Source organism: Salvelinus fontinalis, chromosome 12, assembly GCF_029448725.1.
Source record: "Salvelinus fontinalis isolate EN_2023a chromosome 12, ASM2944872v1, whole genome shotgun sequence".
NCBI classification, from domain to species: Eukaryota; Metazoa; Chordata; class Actinopteri; order Salmoniformes; family Salmonidae; genus Salvelinus; species Salvelinus fontinalis.
Genome location: NC_074676.1, coordinates 12,105,777 through 12,124,618, shown reverse-complemented (window position 1 = coordinate 12,124,618; position 18,842 = coordinate 12,105,777). Strand labels below are relative to the sequence as shown.

Sequence of the window (18,842 nt, the reverse complement as noted above, 5' to 3'; positions counted from 1 at the left end):
AGTTAGAAAACCGAGGGGTGGCTCAACAACATTGTAGTTACTCCACAATACTATCTCAGCCATTAAAACTGTTTTAAAGTCACCATTGGCCTCATGGTGAAATCCCTGACGCCTGTATCTTTGTAGTGACTGGGTGTATTGATAACCCATACAAAGTGTAATTAATAACTTCACCATGCTCAAAGGGATATTCAACGTCTGATGTTTTTATTTTCTACCAATAGGTGCCCTTTGCAAGGCATTGGAATACTTCCTTGGTCTGTTGTTGAATTGGTGTTTAAAATTCACTGCTCGTCTGAGGGACATCACAGATAATTGTATGTGTGGGGTACAGAGATACGGTAGTCATTCAAAAATCATGTTAAACACCATTATTGCACACCAGGTTAGTCCATGCAACTTATTCAAATTGACTCCTGAAGTTATTTAGGCTTGCTATAACAAAAGGGTTGAATACTTAAATGACTCGTCCGGCGCACAATTGGCCCAGCGTCATCCGAGTTTGGCTGTCATTGTAAATAAGAATTTGTTCTTAACTGACTTGCCAAATTAAATAAATGTTAAATATTATTGATTTTTTTATACATCTCAGGCCATTTCAGCTTCATTTTTTATTAACGTAATTACACTTTGACATTAAGGGGTATTGTGTGTAGTGACAATCTGAATTTAATAAAATGTAAAATTCAGGCTGTAACACAAAATGTGGAAAAAGTCAAGGGGTGTGAATACTTTCTGAAGGCACTGTATATGTACCACTCAACAATGCTGTGTACAAACAATGAGGGAAGTGATACTGCCACACACACACAGTTAAACTTATCTCAAGGTTGACACTACGCTCCACTGCACCTATGAACAGTTACCACAACCTTAAAGGTCATGGTACAGCGAGGTTGTGAGTGATTAGTGATTACATAGGCTATACATTTACATTTTAGTCATTTAGCAGACGCTCTTATCCAGAGTGACTTACAGGAGCAATTAGGGTTAAGTGCCTTGATCAAGGGCACAGACAGATTTTTCACCTAGTTTGCGTGGGGATTCGAACCAGCGACCTTCCGGTTACTGGCCCAACGCTCTTTACTGCTAGACTACCTGCTACTATACTAGGCTCTGATGTAAAAAAATAAATAAAATGTTTATCACCAGTGAAGGGCAACATTTCATCCCCACACTAGTATCACATGTACAGCCACATCTAACATACAGTATGAGATCCTTCTAGTCAAGACTTGGAAGCCTGCATCACTTGAAATGAGAGCTGGTAGTTTGTCCCAGCAGGGTCTCAGTCACATGTGACTTGCTACCTGTCACCCAAACATGCCACAGCTCTTTGCCAACACAAATATTAGAACTGGGAACTTAAGTCATGTTACAGACTGGCTGACTTAATTTCACTCATTCTTTGCTCCAAAATATATTGTGAAAGGATCATTGGTTTTTGGTGTCCTATCCAATGTTAAAGGCCCAGTGCATTCAAACATACACTGTCCCTTGTTATACACTACAGTGTTGTACAAGTCCACACTGGGGTTTGAAAAATACTGTGAAAATAATAATGCCCTTTAAGTGCAAGACTCGTTTGAAAAGACTGCCTGAAATTCCAGTGGGATGGAGTTTTGGCCTGCCTGGTGATATCAGTAGGTGGTAAATTAGTTAATAGCCCAATAAGAAAAAGTTAAACCTCTTTGCCAATAGCAGCTATTATTTTCCTCCATACTCAGACCAATCCCAGACAGTCCTAACAAATGTCTTGCTTGAGAAATTGTCCTTCATTAAAGAAGCAATTTTTATTTCTTTGACAATTTTAAAATTGGAAACAAATCACAACCAGGTTTCCCCCATCCATCCTTTTTATGCGAGTAAAGTACATGTCGAATTAAAAATGTCATGACAGGCCTGATGGAAACAGTACATTTTTCAGTGAACTCTCCAAATGTCAACAGAAGACGCTAGACAAGGTGGGACCTTTTTGTGTTAGTAAAATTAATTGTGCGAGGAACGGTGGAAAGGCTTTTATGCGCAAATATTGATATAACCATCATATCAAAGTCAATTTAGAATCACGCATTGACATGTGTGGTCCTCCTACGACTCGTTCGTCGGGAAAACATGCAGTTTTGGCCTATGGATGAAATTCACAAAGTGGTGACAGTGCAATGTGATGTTGATGCTCCTTTCCAATAAATATCGAGGGTCTCATTCTGGTGACATGATCAACGACGCTTGGCTGCCGTTTGACAAATATAAATAATCTCTCCTCGGTCCATAATAATCTCATCATGTAGGCTATAAAACGCGCTCGCGCCAACAGAGCACGGATACAGTACCAGAGTGGGCACACTCGCTATATAACAAAACATTTTTTGGTGAGAAAACCATCAGTAGAGTTGAAAATGCGATGGAAACACATTTAACTTGTACTTTTTATTCAGTATAATTTAACTGCAAAATTGTATTTTTATGTGTACTACCTCGTCACGCACAGCCTTTAATCTGCAACAAGTCAATTTGATGGAAACATCTCTGGTGGGAAAATTCACATGTTTATGCAGATTTGCATGAAAATCTGTCACCAATTGGATGGAAACCTAGCTAGTAAGGTACTTAAGAAATCAGAAAAGATCTGATAGAGATTTTTAAAAACAGCCGCATTGGCCCTTTAATGCTTAGCCTACATGTTTGCATTGGTGTGTACAGATTTGCAATTATGTTCATGGACACTGGTCTGGGTGTTCTGATAATGTACATTTCATTTTTATTTAAACGAGGCAAGTCAGTTAAGAGCAAATTCTTATTTACAATGACGGCCTTGTTCAGGGGCAGAATAAGATTGTTACCTTGTCAGCTTGGGGATTCGATCTAGCAACCTTCAGTTACTAGTCCAACGCTCTAACCACTAGGCTACCTGCTGCCCAAAGACCGCTTACGTAACATAACAGAGGAGTTCCTGGTAGTCAGACATTGAGGGATTCATGCTGACATCAGGCTCCATGCTCAGCCAGCCCAGAGCTGTCTAACCTTCCAGTATACTCAGATACGATTTTGTTTCTCAGAAACTATAATCCCATAGTAGTAAGTCGGTTTCAGCCCGAGGGCCCCCATCCTAACAATACCTCTCATTTAGTGTCGTGTGCTGCTATGAAGTGCCATCAAAGGGGATTGACTCCCAGAAGGGGCCACTGGACACAGTAACATAATGGCCATTCAATAGTTGCACAAGAGCGTTGTCAGTGACATAAAAACATCCCCCAGTCAGGATTCCCCCATTATTACTGAGCCTAATCCCATCACTCCTCCCTCATCCAATTAATCCACTAACACTAAAGAGCAACAAAGCTATTCTAACCTACCGTGTCAAACGAGTAAGACATCATGTACCCTTTTAGAAAGTAGCTTTCATTCAAAAAAAATTATACAAGGATCCAGTGGCCCCCAAGAGAGACATGGCCTCCTTTCTTGTTAGATTGGCTGCAGCTGGGTGTAGGCCTATAACCAGGAGGGTTAATGTGAAGCAGATGGCCTGATGGGAACAGCCACATGGATGAATGACTACCGTACACGTCTTCTACAAATTACCACCTCACTAAAAATGACCCGTTTGCCCTCATTTATGAGAAGGGTTTCAACAAGAGAGCCTGGTAACAGCCAGGTAGCGGGACTGTGCTTGACCTTGGAGCATCAGACAGAGGACCTTGGGACCAGGCGTCCAGAAGGCTTCCAGCACAAAAGGTTCCGTTGCTCTCACTGTCAGTGTGTGTGACGCAGGTTGCATCAGGCAGCAGCAGTAGACACTGACCTGGGTTCAGCCATTAGAATAGATGCCCCGACCAACAGTATGAAGCGAATAAGACTGACCATCCTACAGTGGGGATCTGACCTGGGTTCAGCTGTTAGCAGTTGAGGTAGCACTGCTCTGGGAGGCTATAACTATAAGTATGCCAGTCTGGCTCTGGTGATTTATTTCCTCAGCAGAGCCAGACACGCCAAAACAAAGAGATGCACTTAGCATTTCACCCCAGCAGCAGAGACATCTCTTACGTAACATGGCGGAGGGCTGTGCAGGCTGACAGACCAGAAAACATTCAGCAACCCCCCCCCCCCTAAAAATATGATTTGTGCCCGTGTGTTTATAAGGCAACCAAAATTCAGTATATGTGAAAGTATTTGGGCATTTGCCTGACTAAGCTGCCCAGTTTGTGGCCTTTTGGCAAGTAACTTTACTATTGTGCGCTGCAATGGAGGTGTCAAGCGCAATTTGAGAGCACAACGTAAGCACACCTGTCACACGCAGTTTGAGGGACACACCAAAATGAAACTTTATTACTGCATTCATTTTCTGAACATTTTAGCCTTCCTCGCCCAGATGACCTTAGACAAGGTGTCAGACTTCCTAGCAACAGCAGTTGCATCACTCATGACAAGGTCTGTAATACAACATGGCTGAAGGTCCCTGTCAGAACACACACCCGCAGCAGTTTTCACTGTCGTGCTTAAGCACAGCAGTCAGCGCTGTCTGAAGGACAGGGCTAGAAATAGAGGGACGGGGTGTGTAGGGGTGTTCAAGGGCAAAGTTCAGATAATGACCTTTGCACCAGCCAAGTTTAATACACACACACCCCTCACTCTTAGATTAGCTACATAGGGTTTTAGGCTCTCACACAGTTCCAGTATGTCACAGACCTAAACCCTTCAAAGTGAACAGGTTCAAATGCAGTTATAGCCATGCTAGTCCATTTTGAAATCAGAAGCAGTCCTTATTCAAAATGTCTCTAGTGTATTGCATTCCCCTTGCTTACTCATCTCCACCTCCCTCCCTCCCTCCCATGGCCGCGTCGGATTTATGAGATGCTGGTCTTGTTGTCCAATGAAGTGAACACGACATTGGGGTCATAATCCTTTTTGATTCCTAATGTAATTAAACAAAAAGGCATGGTCATCGTCAGAGCCACCAAACATAGGAGGGACCACGGTCACGAGGATGGCACGACGTACCCGTCATCTAAATCAATCTGCCACCCATCAGATTTACAGTGATAACTACAACCAATCAAAATCGCTCAATAAGCGATAAACCCAGGAGGCAGTTCGGGAATTCCTCGTTTGTAAAAGTTGCAAGATAGATGGAGGGAAAATTCGGTGCATTCTGTTCTATTCTAAATGCTCCGTCATAGAGAACCTTAGGGATGATTGTGTTCTAGGCACTGTGTTCAAACTGTCAACTCAGATATCCACACACTTCACATCACGGTCAAACGAGCTAAAACCAGATTCGGAGACGCGAGCCCTTCCCTACGGTCCAGAGTTCTTCAATCCCCCACCCCCCAACCAACCGACTCTTACTAACCACGATCAATGTACTCCCACAGTCCTCTACACAAACACGCACCACCAAAAAACAAAAGATGAATGACCTACCTGACTGTGACCCGGCTCACCCAGCAACTATAGAGTAAGTGCTTCCCTGAGCAGGGTCAGAAGCCCAGAAAGAGTCCCCCCCCAAAAAGAGAGCGAGAGACAAAGGGAGGGAGGAGTGGAGAGAAAGAAGGGGGACCCAGTTGTAGCGAAGTGGAGCCACACACCAACCACTGTGACAGAATGACAGTAACGGAGCTTTAACTTCACACCACAGGAGGAGTTCCCACTGGCGTGTCATACCCACCCCCTCTACTCCACTCTCTCCCTCCCCCTGCAGTCCCAGCTCTAGCCCATGGACCATCCCTGACATAGCAGTGGGAGTGTGGCAAAGTTAGTATTCGCAGAAGTGAGTCAGGAAGGATGCATCAGAGATGGTCATGGTATGTTATCCCTTTACTGACCCACAGCAATTCTTATTCTCGCCACAAGACAAGGACAGCTTTGTGTTTTTCTTTTCCCTAGGGCTTGTTACTGTAATGAATAGGCTACACAGTATCTGTACTGACAGCAGAACCACTTCTTCTACATGGTGCCGTTTAAGATTAGGGAGGACGATTTGTCTTTATGAGCATGGCATTATTTTCATTAGAGGACATTGGATGGCTCATTTATATTCCATTCACCCAGTTCAAATGTAACATGGATAGGTTTAGGCTTCTACATGATACTCACATTTGCCCTATACCCATCATGGAGGTTGCTTCAAACTACCCTACAAATGAACGTTTATAACATAGGTGCACAGATTGAGACAAATTGGAATAATCAAGGTGACAGAGTGTGACAAATTCAATACTGACTTGCACACTCTTGCCTGCATCTAGCTTATCTGGAGTGTAATCATTAGTCCAAACAGTTTCAAAATGTTCCATTCTGCAACTAAAACAAGCGTTTATTTTGGACAAATTCACTTAGGTCCCTCCCAGTTTAGTTCCGTGTGCTTCCGTTTAAGAAATGTTTGGCGACAGAATCAGCGGAATGAATACACCCCTGATCACACAGTTCACTTTCATAGCAGCCACATACAGCGTCATCACTTTGCTCATTGTATAATTCCTTATATGCACTCTCCTCCTCTCACCTTTTCCCTTCACCTGTGGACATCACAACAGCTGTCTGTTACCAGGTGCAAAAACCTTTCCAAGCCAAACCGTCATACCATAAACGCAAAACACCCTACGTTGTCACCATATTAACGTTAGTCAACAAACTAGAACTAACACATCAGTAAACCCACAATCGCACAGTACAGTAAGCTCTTTAATAGGTTACACCAGCAGGCCCCGGTAGCAATAAATGAATAAAACACAAAAGCTTACTTTGACTTGGAAGAGTTGCAGTGTTGGATAGCCTTAGCCTGCTAGCTAACATAAATAACATCACACTCAGAGTCAAGTTGTTGAGTAGGCTAAATTAGCTGCATTAGCTAAGTGAGTGAAAGGTAAACTAAAGAGTTGTCTCTCTCCCTCTCGTTCTCTCTGAAATGCCCTTATAGCCAGTCTCTCAACAATGACTTAATGCCCTTATAGCCAAACATGTACAGTGGATCTCTGGCGCCCTCTGGCTATAGTGTGTTGTGAAAAGAAACAGCAGCCAACAGGTCAAGGCTGAAACATTAATCTGCTTGAACTTTGCATAAGATATGAATAAGTGGTTCATTCTTGGCTTGTTCGCCGTCCCATCCCTCCCCTTGTCCAGTGTCCACTCACCCATCCTCCCTGCCGGATGATGTAGTCTGCCTCAGCCTCCTCCAGGAAACTGACCCCCAGAGGAAGCAGGGTGGCCAGGATCTGTCCTTCTCTCTGTAGGGCCTGCAGCAGCACTAAGGGCACCAGCACCTGGGGACAGTGAGGGCAGAGTGTCAGGCCCAGTTCCAGACACTACTCAAAAGGAACCAGGATGGGTCAAATCAAAATGATGATGGTTCCACCAGGACTTTCAAAAAGGCTAAGGGGAGCTTCCACCACACATCAGATTTACGGCTGGCACGGTAATTGTATCATCATGTAACCGACGATAATGAATGAAGACAGTCATGAAAAAATCTTTCATAACAGAAAAAATAAAATTTAAAAAATCCAACGTTATTAATCAACATCATATTCAAGTCAACAAACTTTACCCAAAAGCAGCAAAGTAGTTTGGCTTACATCTAACAACAGATAAGGAGAGACGAGATAAAAGTAGCTAGTTTTAGAATTTTGTGTTGTGAACTAAACAGCTGACTGAAGGCGGGACATACAGATGAGGTCCGTTTGTGATAACATGGACTCTTACATGATTAAACTTTGTTGCTCGTTTCAGCAAGGTGTTGTAGCAAACCAGTCGTCGGTTGCCTTTGTGTGCCTTTTTTGCTATTCAAAACAATAAAACGGTGACCGTGGTCAATTGGCTGACAAATAACTGTCATTCCAAGTTCCATGATCGTCACAGCCCTAATCAGATTCCTTAGGATCTGCAAACACGACAGGCCTAAGAGCTAGGGAAAGAGCTTCTAGGTTGTTTCTGAACTAGGCCTAATAGGTTGTCAGGCAGTAACAGCAGGTGCACAGTAGAGATCCCTCACCTTGGTCCAGCCGCTCTGCGTGTGGCAGGAGACGTCTTGTGCTGCTTCTCTGAAACGCTCGTAGTCCAAAGGGCTGCCAAACGAACACAACAGGGATCATTCGTCAATGACCTTGAAAGTAACTTGAGAAATGTATGCGTCACAGAAAGCTGGTTTATAAATATGATTAAGATCATTTAAAAAACACACACACATTCCTAGCCTGTGAAATATGAGTAATGTCCTTACATTTCTGTAACTTGAGAAAATTAAAAACGGAAGCCTATATGCTAGTTTGGTGTCATTTATTAAACCTATATTGAGTGTTTCTTAGAAGCGGGCTCCCGAGTGGAGCAGTGGTGTAACGCACTGCATCTCAGTGCAAGAGGCGTCACTAGAGTCCCTGGTTCGAATCCAGGCTCTCACATCCGGCTGTGATTGGGAGTCCCATAGGGCGGCGCACAATTAGCCCGGTGTCATGCGGGTTTGGCTGGGGTAGACAGTCATTATAAATAGGAATTTGTTCTTAACTGACTTGCCTAGTTAAAAAAGGTTAATAATTTATTTATAAAAATACATTCTATCATTAAGCACAATAATTATTTTTTTAAAGACTGAAGTAGTCATGCAATACAACCTTTCACAAAAGGTCCATGTGCTGTTCTGAACTTGCTAGACAGGAACACTCTCCCTAAGACAGTATGAAAGGCACCATAAACTCCACCTTGACTTTAGGCCTACAGTACAGATGAGCCAGAGATGCATGCTGATGAGGCTACCCAGGCACTGATGTGCTGTCTGTATTCAAGTACTCTTGAAGGCACTGACACGCATGCCTTTTCCCAACCAAAATGGTCAACCACCAAACTAATAGGTTTCAACAACGTAGGGAAAACAGCAATACACAGTTCACTAAATCTGTTCTTTTAAAAAGGGTGAACAGTGAACTCTACAACTGGCTACTCATGCTGCATGCACACACAATGAGAGAATGTTAGGCTAGATGTACACCAGGGGAGAACTGACCCCTCTCATTGAAGCCACAAAAGTCAAGGCAGACTCAAATACTGCAGGCATTGTTTTCATAAAACAGGATCCCCATTATAGTAAATGGGAAGATGGCAGTCTTCATGGATAAAACAATAAAAAGCATCCTGGTACCAATAATAGCTTCTCTTACACCAGATGTATGTCCTTGAACCGTCTATTTTAAAGTCGCACACAGAGTAAGTTATGATAATTTAGTAGTACAACAGCTAGCTCCAAGTCTTTATACAGTTGAAGTCAGAAGTTAACATACACCTTAGCCAAATACATTTAAACTCAGTTTCACAATTCCTGTCATTTAATCCTAGTAACAATTCCCTGTCTTAGGTCAGTTAGGATCACCACTTTATTTTAAGAATGTTAAATGTCAGAAAAATAGGAGAATTATTTCTGCTTTTATTTCTTTCATCACATCCCCAGTTGGTCAGAAGTTTATATACACTCAATTAGTACTTGGTAGCTTTGCCTTTAAATTGTTTAACTTGGGTCAAACGTTTTAGGTAGCCTTCCACAAGCTTCCCACAAGAAGTTGGTTGAATTTTGGCTCATTCCTCCTGATAGAGCTGGTGTAACTGAGTCAGGTTTGTAGGCCTCCTTGCTCACACTCTTAAGTTCCGCCCAAACATTTTCTATGGGATTGAGGTCAGAGCTTTGTGATGGCCACTCCAATACCTTGACTTTGTTGTCCTTAAGCCATTTTGACACAACTTTGGAAGTCTTTGTCCCCACGTGCAGTTGCAAATCGTAGTCTGGCTTTTTTATGGCCGTTTTGGAGCAGTGGCTTCTTCCTTGCTGAGTAGCCTTTCAGGTTATGCCGATATAGGACTCGTTTTACTGTGGATATAGATACTTTTGTACCCGTTTCCTCCAGCATCTTCACAAGGTTCTTTGCGGTTGTTCTGGGATTGATTTACACTTTTCGCACCAAAGTACGTTCATCTCTAGGAGACTAAATGCGTCTCCTTCCTGAGCGGTATGACGGCTGCGTGGTCCCATGGTGTTCATACTTGTGTACTATTGTTTGTACAGATGAGCGTGGTACCTTCAGGCGTTTGGAAATTGCTCCCAAGGATGAACCAGACTTGTGGAAGTCTCCAATGGAGCCCGGATCTCAATCCCATTGAGCACGTCTGTAAGCTGTTAGTGTCTTAACGACCGTTTGAGTTATTTGGATCGTCTTTTAAAGACAGGGTCCTGAAAAAGGGACAATATATATATATATACACATTGCTCACATTGCACATTTGTGGCCTGCTGGAGGTCATTTTGCAGGGCTCTGGCAGTGCTCCTCCTTGCACAAAGGCGGAGGTAGCGGTCCTGCTGCTGGGTTGTTGCCCTCCTACGGCCTCCTCCACGTCGCCTGATGTACTGGCCTGTCTCCTGGTAGCGCCTCCATGCTCTGGACACTACGCTGACAGACACAGCAAACCTTCTTGCCACAGCTCGCATTGATGTGCCATCCTGGATGAGCTGCACTACCTGAGCCACTTGTGTGGGTTGTAGACTCCGTCTCATGCTACCACTAGAGTGAAAGCACCGCCAGCATTCAAAAGTGACCAAAACATCAGCCAGGAAGCATAGGAACTGAGAAGTGGTCTGTGGTCACCACCTGCAGAATCACTCCTGTTTTGGGGGGTGTCTTGCTAATTGCCTATAATTTCCACCTTTTGTCTATTCCATTTGCACAGCAGCATGTGAAATTTATTGTTAATCAGTGTTGCTTCCTAAGTGGACAGTTTGATTTCACAGAAGTGTGATTGACTTGGAGTTACATTGTGTTGTTTAAGTGTTCCCTTTATTTTTTTGAGCAGTATATATATATATATATATATATATATATATATATATATATATATATATATATATATATATACACACTCCCAAAACTGTCCTTAAGACACTAACAGCTTACAGACGGTAGGCAATTAAGGTCACAGTTGTGAAAACTTAGGCCTAGAGAGGCCTTTCTACTGACTCTGAACACACCAAAAGAAAGATGCACAGGGTCCCTGCTCGTCTGCGTGAACGTGCCTTAGGCATGCTGCAAGAAGGCATGAGGACTGCGGATGTGACATGTTGCAATGTCCGTACTGTGAGATGCCCAAGACAGCGCTACAGGACGGACAGCTGATCGTCCTCGCAGTGACAGACCACGTGTAACAACACCTGCACAGGATCGGTACATCCGAACATCACACCTGCGGACGGCAACAACACCAGGAACGCACAAACCCTCCTTCAGTGCTGAGACTTCTTGGCGCTGTTGTAAGGCAGGTCCTCACCAGACATCACCGGCAACATCGCCTATGGGCACAAACCCACCGTCGCTGGACCAGACCGAACTGGCAAAAAGTGCTCTTCACTGACGAGTCATGGTTTTGTCCCACCAGGGGTGATGGTCGGATTTACGTTTATCGTCGAAGGAATGAGCGTTACAGCGAGGCCTGTACTCTGGAGCAGGATCGATTTGGAGGTGGTGGGTCCGTCATGGTCCGGGCGGCTGTCATTGCAGGCAATCTCAACGCTGTGGGTTACAGGGAAGACATCCTCCTCCCTTATGTGGTACCCTTCCTGCAGGCTCATCCTGACATGACACTCCAACATGACAGAGCTCCACCTATACTGCTCGTTCTGTGCGTGATTTCCCGCAAGACATGAATGTCAGTGTTCTGCCATGGCCAGCGAAGAGCCCGGATCTCAATCCCATTGAGAACGTCTGGGACCTGTTGGATCGGAGGGTGAGGGCTAGGGCCATTCCCCCCAGAAATGTCCGGGACTTGTAGGTGCCTTGGTGGAAGAGTGGAGTAACATCTCACAGCCAGAATCTGGTGCAGTCCATGAGGAGGAGATGCACTGCAGTACCTAATGCAGCTGGTGGCCACACCAGATACTGACTGTTACTTTTGATTTTGACCCCCCACCCCCTTTGTTCAGGGACACATTATTCAATTTCTGTAAGTCACATGTCTGTGGAACTTGTTCAGTTTATGTCTCAGTTGTTGAATCTTGCTATGTTCATACAAATATTTACACATGTCAAGTTTGCTAAAAAAATAAATGCAGTTGACAGTGAGAGGACGTTTCTTTTTTTGCTGATTTATTTTATATTCCCGCAGGAGGCCTTTTGGTTAAATAAATAAGTACCCTGATACTCAATGAAAGGGGTAACACTGTGCTAGCCTGCAACGTCACTTCCTGGAATAGCTCAAACTGCGCGTGTTATGCCTACATGAGACGCCATATCTTAACCAACCTCCTTGGCTTCAAATGCTCTATCGAGTATTCACATTGAAATTAATGGTGCCACGTGATCGATGGTTTTGTCCATTCATAGATTGTCATTGGTGTATACTGCAGAACAGACACTCACGCACTGAGGAGTGTGTGTACAGCAGAGGCCAGGTGTGTGTCCAGGTCTCTGGCCACCCGGTCGCCCAGAGCAGCAAGGCAGTCCTCGATGGAGCTCTCTGGGTTGGCAGGGCTGAACACTGGAGACATGTGGCAGTCGAAGCCTGTACTGGAGAAGGCTGCAAACACATACCCATTCATTTCTTTAACAGTCCCAGACCCGGTTGTACAAAAACACAGCATGAGGAGTCGAAAGACCCAACTATTAGCATGCTCAGACGTCTGTGTTGTGAGGGCATACAATATCTGTGCGTGTGTGTGTGCGCGCACATCCTCTTACAGGCTGAGATCTCATCTTCCAGTTGCCTCAGCTCTTCCTCTATCTGTCCTTTCATCACTCTGTTCCGCTCTCTCTCCATCTCTCTGTCCACAGCATACTGGTCATCTCCTGGAAGAGAACACAACACCCTGATACTCAGCTAACAGTCATATGTGACATATTTACAATCAATGACATCATTATCTATGTTTCCACTTTTCCAGTGATGTTTTTTGGTCGACACTTAGAAAGTTGTCATAGAAGACAGACGAGACAATTGCCTGCTACGGTATGTTTCCACTGAACGGAAAAACAGCTGGACGTCAGAAATAAAAAAAATATACATCTTTTTTTTTTTTAACACTTCAGCAAAAATCTAGCGTCTAATAAAAATGTAATGGTTAGAGGTTTCCATTATCCAAATTGCGCATTAGTAAATTGGTGACAGCCTGTATGCCTTCCCTCCTCTTCATGTCTCAGGTATATTGCCATATTGTAATATTTGTGCCAACTTATCGCCACTGTCCATATGGTGAAACTTGCACTCCAGAAGACCTGAAATACAGAGACACACAAAAGTATGAACAGCCCTTCAAATTAGTGGATTCAGCCATACTCATTGCTACAGGTGTATAAAAAAGATTTTAAAAAACAAGCACACAGCCATGTATGTATGTATGTATGTATGCATGCATGTACAGTGCATTTGGAAAGTATTTAGACCCCTTGACTTCTTCCACATTGTCAAGTTAGCCTTATTCTTAAATGTATTAAATCGTTAGTCCCCCTCAATCTACACACAATACCCTATAATGACAAAGCAAAGACAGCTTTGTTGAATTTTTGCAAATGTATTAATAATAAACATTTACATAAGTATTCAGACCCTTCACTCAGTCCTTTGTTGAAGCACATTTGGCAGCGATTACAGCATCGAGTCTTCTTGGGTATGACGCTACAAGCTTGGTACACCTGTATTTGGGGAGTTTCTCCCATTCTCTGCAGATCCTCACAAGCTCGGTCAGGTTGGATGGGGAGCGTTGCTACACAGCTATTTTCAGGTCTCTCAAGAGATGCTCGATCGGGTTCAATTCGGGCTCTGGCTTGGCCACTCAAGGAACTTCAGAGACTTGTCCCGAAGCCACTCCTGCATTGTCTTGGCTGTGTGCTTAGAGTCGTTGTCCTGTTGGAAGGTGAACCTTCATCCCAATCAGAGGTCCTGAGCAGGTTCCCTCCAGATATGACGCTTGGAATTCAGGCCAAAGTGCTCAATCTTGGTTTCATCAGACCAGAGAATCTTGTTTCTCATGGTCAGAGTCCTTTAGGTGCCTTTTGGAAAACTCCAAGCGGGCTGTCATGTGCCTTTTACTGAGGAGTGGTTTCTGTCTGGCCACTACCATAAAGGCCTGATCAGTGGAGTGCTGCAGAGATGGTTGTACTTCTGGAAGGCTCACCCATCTCCACAGAGGAACTCTGGAGCTCTGTCAGAGAGACTATCAGGTTCTCGGTCACCTCCCACGATTGCTCAGTTTGGCCGGGCGGCCAGCTCTAGGAGGAGTCTTGGTGGTTCCAAACCCCTTCTATTTAAGAATGATGGAGGCCACTGTTCTTGGGGACCTTCAAAAGCTGCAGAAATGCTGTGGTACCCTTCCCCAGATCTGTGCTTTGACACAATCCTGTCTCGGAGCTCTACGGAAAATTCCTTCGACCTCATGGTTTTTGCTCTGACGTGCACTGTCAACTGTGTGACCTTTTAATATAGACAGATGTGTGCCTTTCCAAATCATGTCCAATCAATTGAATTTACCACAGGTGGACTCCAATCAAGTTGGATGATGAATGGAAAAAGGACGTACCCGAGCTCAATTTCAAGTCTCATAGCAAAGGGTCTGAATACATCTGTAAATAAGGTATTTGCAAACATTTCTAAAAGCCTGTTTTCACTTTGTCATTATGGGGTATTGTGTGTAGTTTGATGAGGATTTTAAAATATTTTTTTATCCATTCTAGAATAAGACTAACGTAACTAAATGTGGAAAAAGTGAAGGGGGTCTGAATACTTTCCGAATGCACTGCAGGTATGTAAGTATGTATGAATCCTCTATGGCACAGTTGTACATTTTTTGGTCCTTAAATAAAAGAAAGTATACCAGTTTCATTCATCACAGATTTTCTTTAACCAGTTCTGGCCTTTAAACGCAGGGCTGACAGGCACGTTCCATACCTTCTTCCACTTGCTTCTTACATTTTTGCAGAAATGCTGCAATTAGTTGCTTGTCATTTTGGACAGAGCAGACATTTCCATATAATTTTGTTAGCTGCATGTGTGACATAACTCAACCAGTCCTATTTATGATTATTGTAATCTTCGTAATTTACAAAACATTTATTGTTTAACCATAGGGTTGCAAAGGGTCGTAAACTTTCCGGTAAATTTCCGGGAATTTTCAGAAAATATTCCATAGAAGTTTTGCCTGGGAATTTGGGGATTTTTGCTTAAATACATTTCTATTTTCAAGTTACCGGTAGCTTATAACAGTGATTTTTTTTGTGGGATACACAAGGCAATTCTAGATCATGTGCATATTTTGGTAAAACTATACCCAATTCAAACTCCTTCCATTTAAAGAACAGCGTACATGTTGAACACCAACTATGCTGGCAAGAGCATCCTGTCTGGTGCAGAGATCAACAAGGCCTATGGTGTTATCACTACTGTGACTCGCCACCTTGGCCTGGACGAGGGCAACGTTCTTGGCAGTCTGGCGAAGTACACTTCCAAGCAGGGGCTTTGGGATGGAGATGTAATATGGCAGTCGTGCCATCATATCTCAGCCACCTGGTGGAAGGGACTTTGTGTATCTGAGGCTCTTTCCCGTTGCCTCCAACATCCTCCAAATCCCGCCAACATCAGCCGCCTCAGAGCACAACTAGTCCTTGTTTGGGAAAACACACACACACACCAAAGCACGCAACAGGCTGACCAATACAAGGGTTGAAAAATTGGTGGCCATCCGGGCAAATTTGAGCCTGACAACAAGCCATCCTCAACAAGGTTGGAAAGTGACAGTGAAGATGAGGCCTCAGAGTCTGATGTTCAAGAGGTGGACAATGCTTTAATATTTAATCCTTTCTGCCCACCAAATTCATTATATAAATAGGCCTGTTTCATTTTGTTTGGCATGCCATTCCAAATAAAATATATTTTTATACATATTTTTTTTTTTTTTTTTAACAGGTGTTAGGTGTAGGTAAGGACACAAGCAAATAAGTAAACTGGGATATGACTAAAGACTTAAAACAAGGTGATTTTTCCACAAATAGGCAGGTGTTGTCCATTCCATGGTAGCGAGATCTTATTTTTTTACTAACCTTCTATTAACATATACTGTAATAAGAATGTATTATTTCAGAATATGAAAACCGTCAGACCATTTTATAGGTAAACTATACGGTAACGTAAAAGTCGTATTTTTTTGTGATCCAATACGTAAAATAGTACACTTATCAATTTGGTTGTAATCCAGAAAGGTTAGAAAAATATCTAGATCCTCAGGCTGTGGAGGGATCCAAATTGTTGATTTAAAAGAAACCATGAATCCGAGTACAATGACCCCTTTGATTTTAAGCCGTGGATTTTTAGCCCCTTGATATTATAGTTGGATCTGATTTTAATAGCTAACATTGACGGTCATATAAAATAGTTACGCCGATAGTGGACAACTTTGTTTTACTCCGACAGTTAAATACTTTAAGTAGCCATTACCATTTTACACATAGGGTTACTACACACACGTAAGTGGACACCCCTTCAAATTAGTGGATTCAGCCATCTCAGCCACACCCGTTGCTGACAGATGTATAAAAATCGAGCACACAGACATGCAATCTCCATAAACAAACATTGGCAGTAGAATGGCCTTACTGATGAGCTCAGTGACTTTCAACATGGCCAAGTCATAGGATGCCACCTTTCCAACAAGTCAGTTCATCAAATTTCTGCCCTGCTAGAGGTGCTCCGGTCAAATGTAAGTGCTGTTATTGTGGAGTGGAAACGTCTTGGAGCAACAATGGCTCAGCCGCGAAGTGGTAGGACACACAAACCCACAGAACAGGACCGCCTAGTGCTGAAGCGCGTAGAAATCGTCTATCCTTGGTTGCAACACTCACTATCGTGTTCCAAGCAACATCAGCACAAGAAGTGTTCGTCGGGAGCTTCATGAAATTAGTTTCCATGGCTAAGCACACAAGTCTAAGATCACCATGCACACTGCCAAGAGCCGACTGGAGTGGTGTAAAGCTCGCCGCCACAGGACTCTGGAGCAGTGGAAACGCAGTCTCTGGAGTGATAATCACACTTCCTCATCTGAAAGTCCAATGGACGAATCTGGGTTTGGCGGATGCCAGGAGAACACTACCTGGCCGAATGCATAGTGCCAACTGTAAAGTTTGGTGGGGGAGGAATAATGGTCTGTAGCCATTTTTTCCATTGTTTGGGCTAAGCCGGTTAGCTCCAGTGAAGGGAAATCTTAACGCTACAGCATACAATGACATTCTAGACGATTATGTGATTCCAACTTTGTGGGAACAGTTTAGGGAAGGCCCTTTCCTGTTTCAGCATGGCAATCCCCAGTGCACAAAGCGAGGTCGATACAGAAATGGTTTGTCGAGATCAGTGTGGAAGAACTTGACAGGTCTGCACAGAGCCATGACCTCAACCCCATCGGACGCCTTTGGGATGAATTGGAACACCGACTGCAAGCCAGGCCTAATCGCCCAACGTCAGTGCCAGACCTCACTAAAGTGCGTGGTTGAATGGAAGCAAGTCCTCGCAGCAATGTACCAACATCTAATGGAAAGCCTTCCCAGAACGAGTGATGGTTGTTTTAGCAGCAAAGGGGGGACCAACTCCATGACTTTGGAATGATATGTTCGAAGCAGGTGTCCACATACTTTTGGCACATCATGTCAGAAAATGCCTTATAAATTCTTCAGCTTTGGTTAAAAACAAGTTGTCATCCAATAGGCTTTGATTACATTTCCACTATGCTTGCACACATGGAAATTATGTAAGAGTAATATATATGCCAATTATTTGATGGTCCCACCGCATTCTGTTCCCCATAAACACTTTAAAATTTGGTGCCAGCGAAATCTACGTAAGTAGTCAAGACGACTAGCTTGATTGAGCCTCCACCACAGTTTGAACATTCAGATCAAAATTACTGTTAATTAATATCCCCCCTTTTGAGTTTTGTTGCACTATCCACCCCCCCACAAGCTCAGATGTTCAACAGTTTCTCCAACACCGATCCCAACTCAAGAGTAGACTTAATGTATGTATGTGCATGCAGTTGTAGTTGTTTAAGAAGGCATGCCAAATTGAGCAAGAATGGGGAGATTTGATTAACCAATGTCTAGTCCTAACTGATGTATGCTGGATACAGCCCTTTCCCCCGGAACACACACTCGCTGGTCCCCCATTGTGACAATGTTCAAGCACCCCTGTGCAGTCAGAGCATTAAATTCATTTGTGCCGCCAGGGCCACAATAATTTGCCCACTCTCTGACTGTCAGTGTGACCCCCCCCCCCCCCCTCCCTATACGGCACCACAACAAACCTGCCAAGAGAGGGCCGCCCACCAAAACTCACAGACCAGGCAAGGAGGGCATTAATCAGAGGCAACAAAGAGACCAAAGATAACCCTGAAGGAGCTGCAAAGCTCCACAGCGGAGATTGGAGTATCTGTCCACAGGACCACTTTAAGCCATACACTCCACAGAGCTGGGCTTTATGGAAGAGTGGCCAGAAAAAAAGCCATTGCTTAAAGAAGAAAAAAATAAGTAGGCACATTTGGTGTTCGCCAAAAGGCATGTGGGAGACTCCCCAAACATATGGACTAAACTTGAGCTTTTTGGCCATCAAGGAATATGCTATATCACGCACAAACCCAACACCTCATCACCACAGTGACGCATGGTAGTGGCAGCATCGTGCTGTGGGGATGTGTTTCATTGGCAGGGACTGGGAAACTGTTCAGAATTAAAGAATTGATGGATGGCGCTAAATACAGGGGAAATTCTTGAGGGCAACCTTTTTCAGTCTTTCAGAAATTTGAGACTGGGGCGGAGGTTCACCTTCCAGCGGGACAATGACCCGAA

The 18,842-nt window shown here is 43.8% G+C and overlaps 1 protein-coding gene across 2 annotated transcripts in view; it reads right to left on the bottom strand.

The window, feature by feature from the left end:
* The window catches only part of LOC129866812 (bcl-2-like protein 13), a 42,159-nt gene that overhangs the window by 9,141 nt on the left and 14,176 nt on the right, over positions 1-18,842 (bottom strand). The window contains exons 3-6 of one of the 2 annotated variants that reach the window (XM_055939727.1): positions 12,702-12,809; positions 12,384-12,540; positions 7,988-8,060; positions 7,131-7,259 (exon numbers count right to left, since the gene is read on the bottom strand). In XM_055939727.1, coding sequence (XP_055795702.1) covers positions 7,131-7,259; positions 7,988-8,060; positions 12,384-12,540; positions 12,702-12,809 — 467 coding nt within the window. Of the gene's footprint in view, positions 1-7,130; positions 7,260-7,987; positions 8,061-12,383; positions 12,541-12,701; positions 13,236-18,842 lie in introns of both variants that reach the window. The other variant, XM_055939728.1, reaches the window with a different exon arrangement.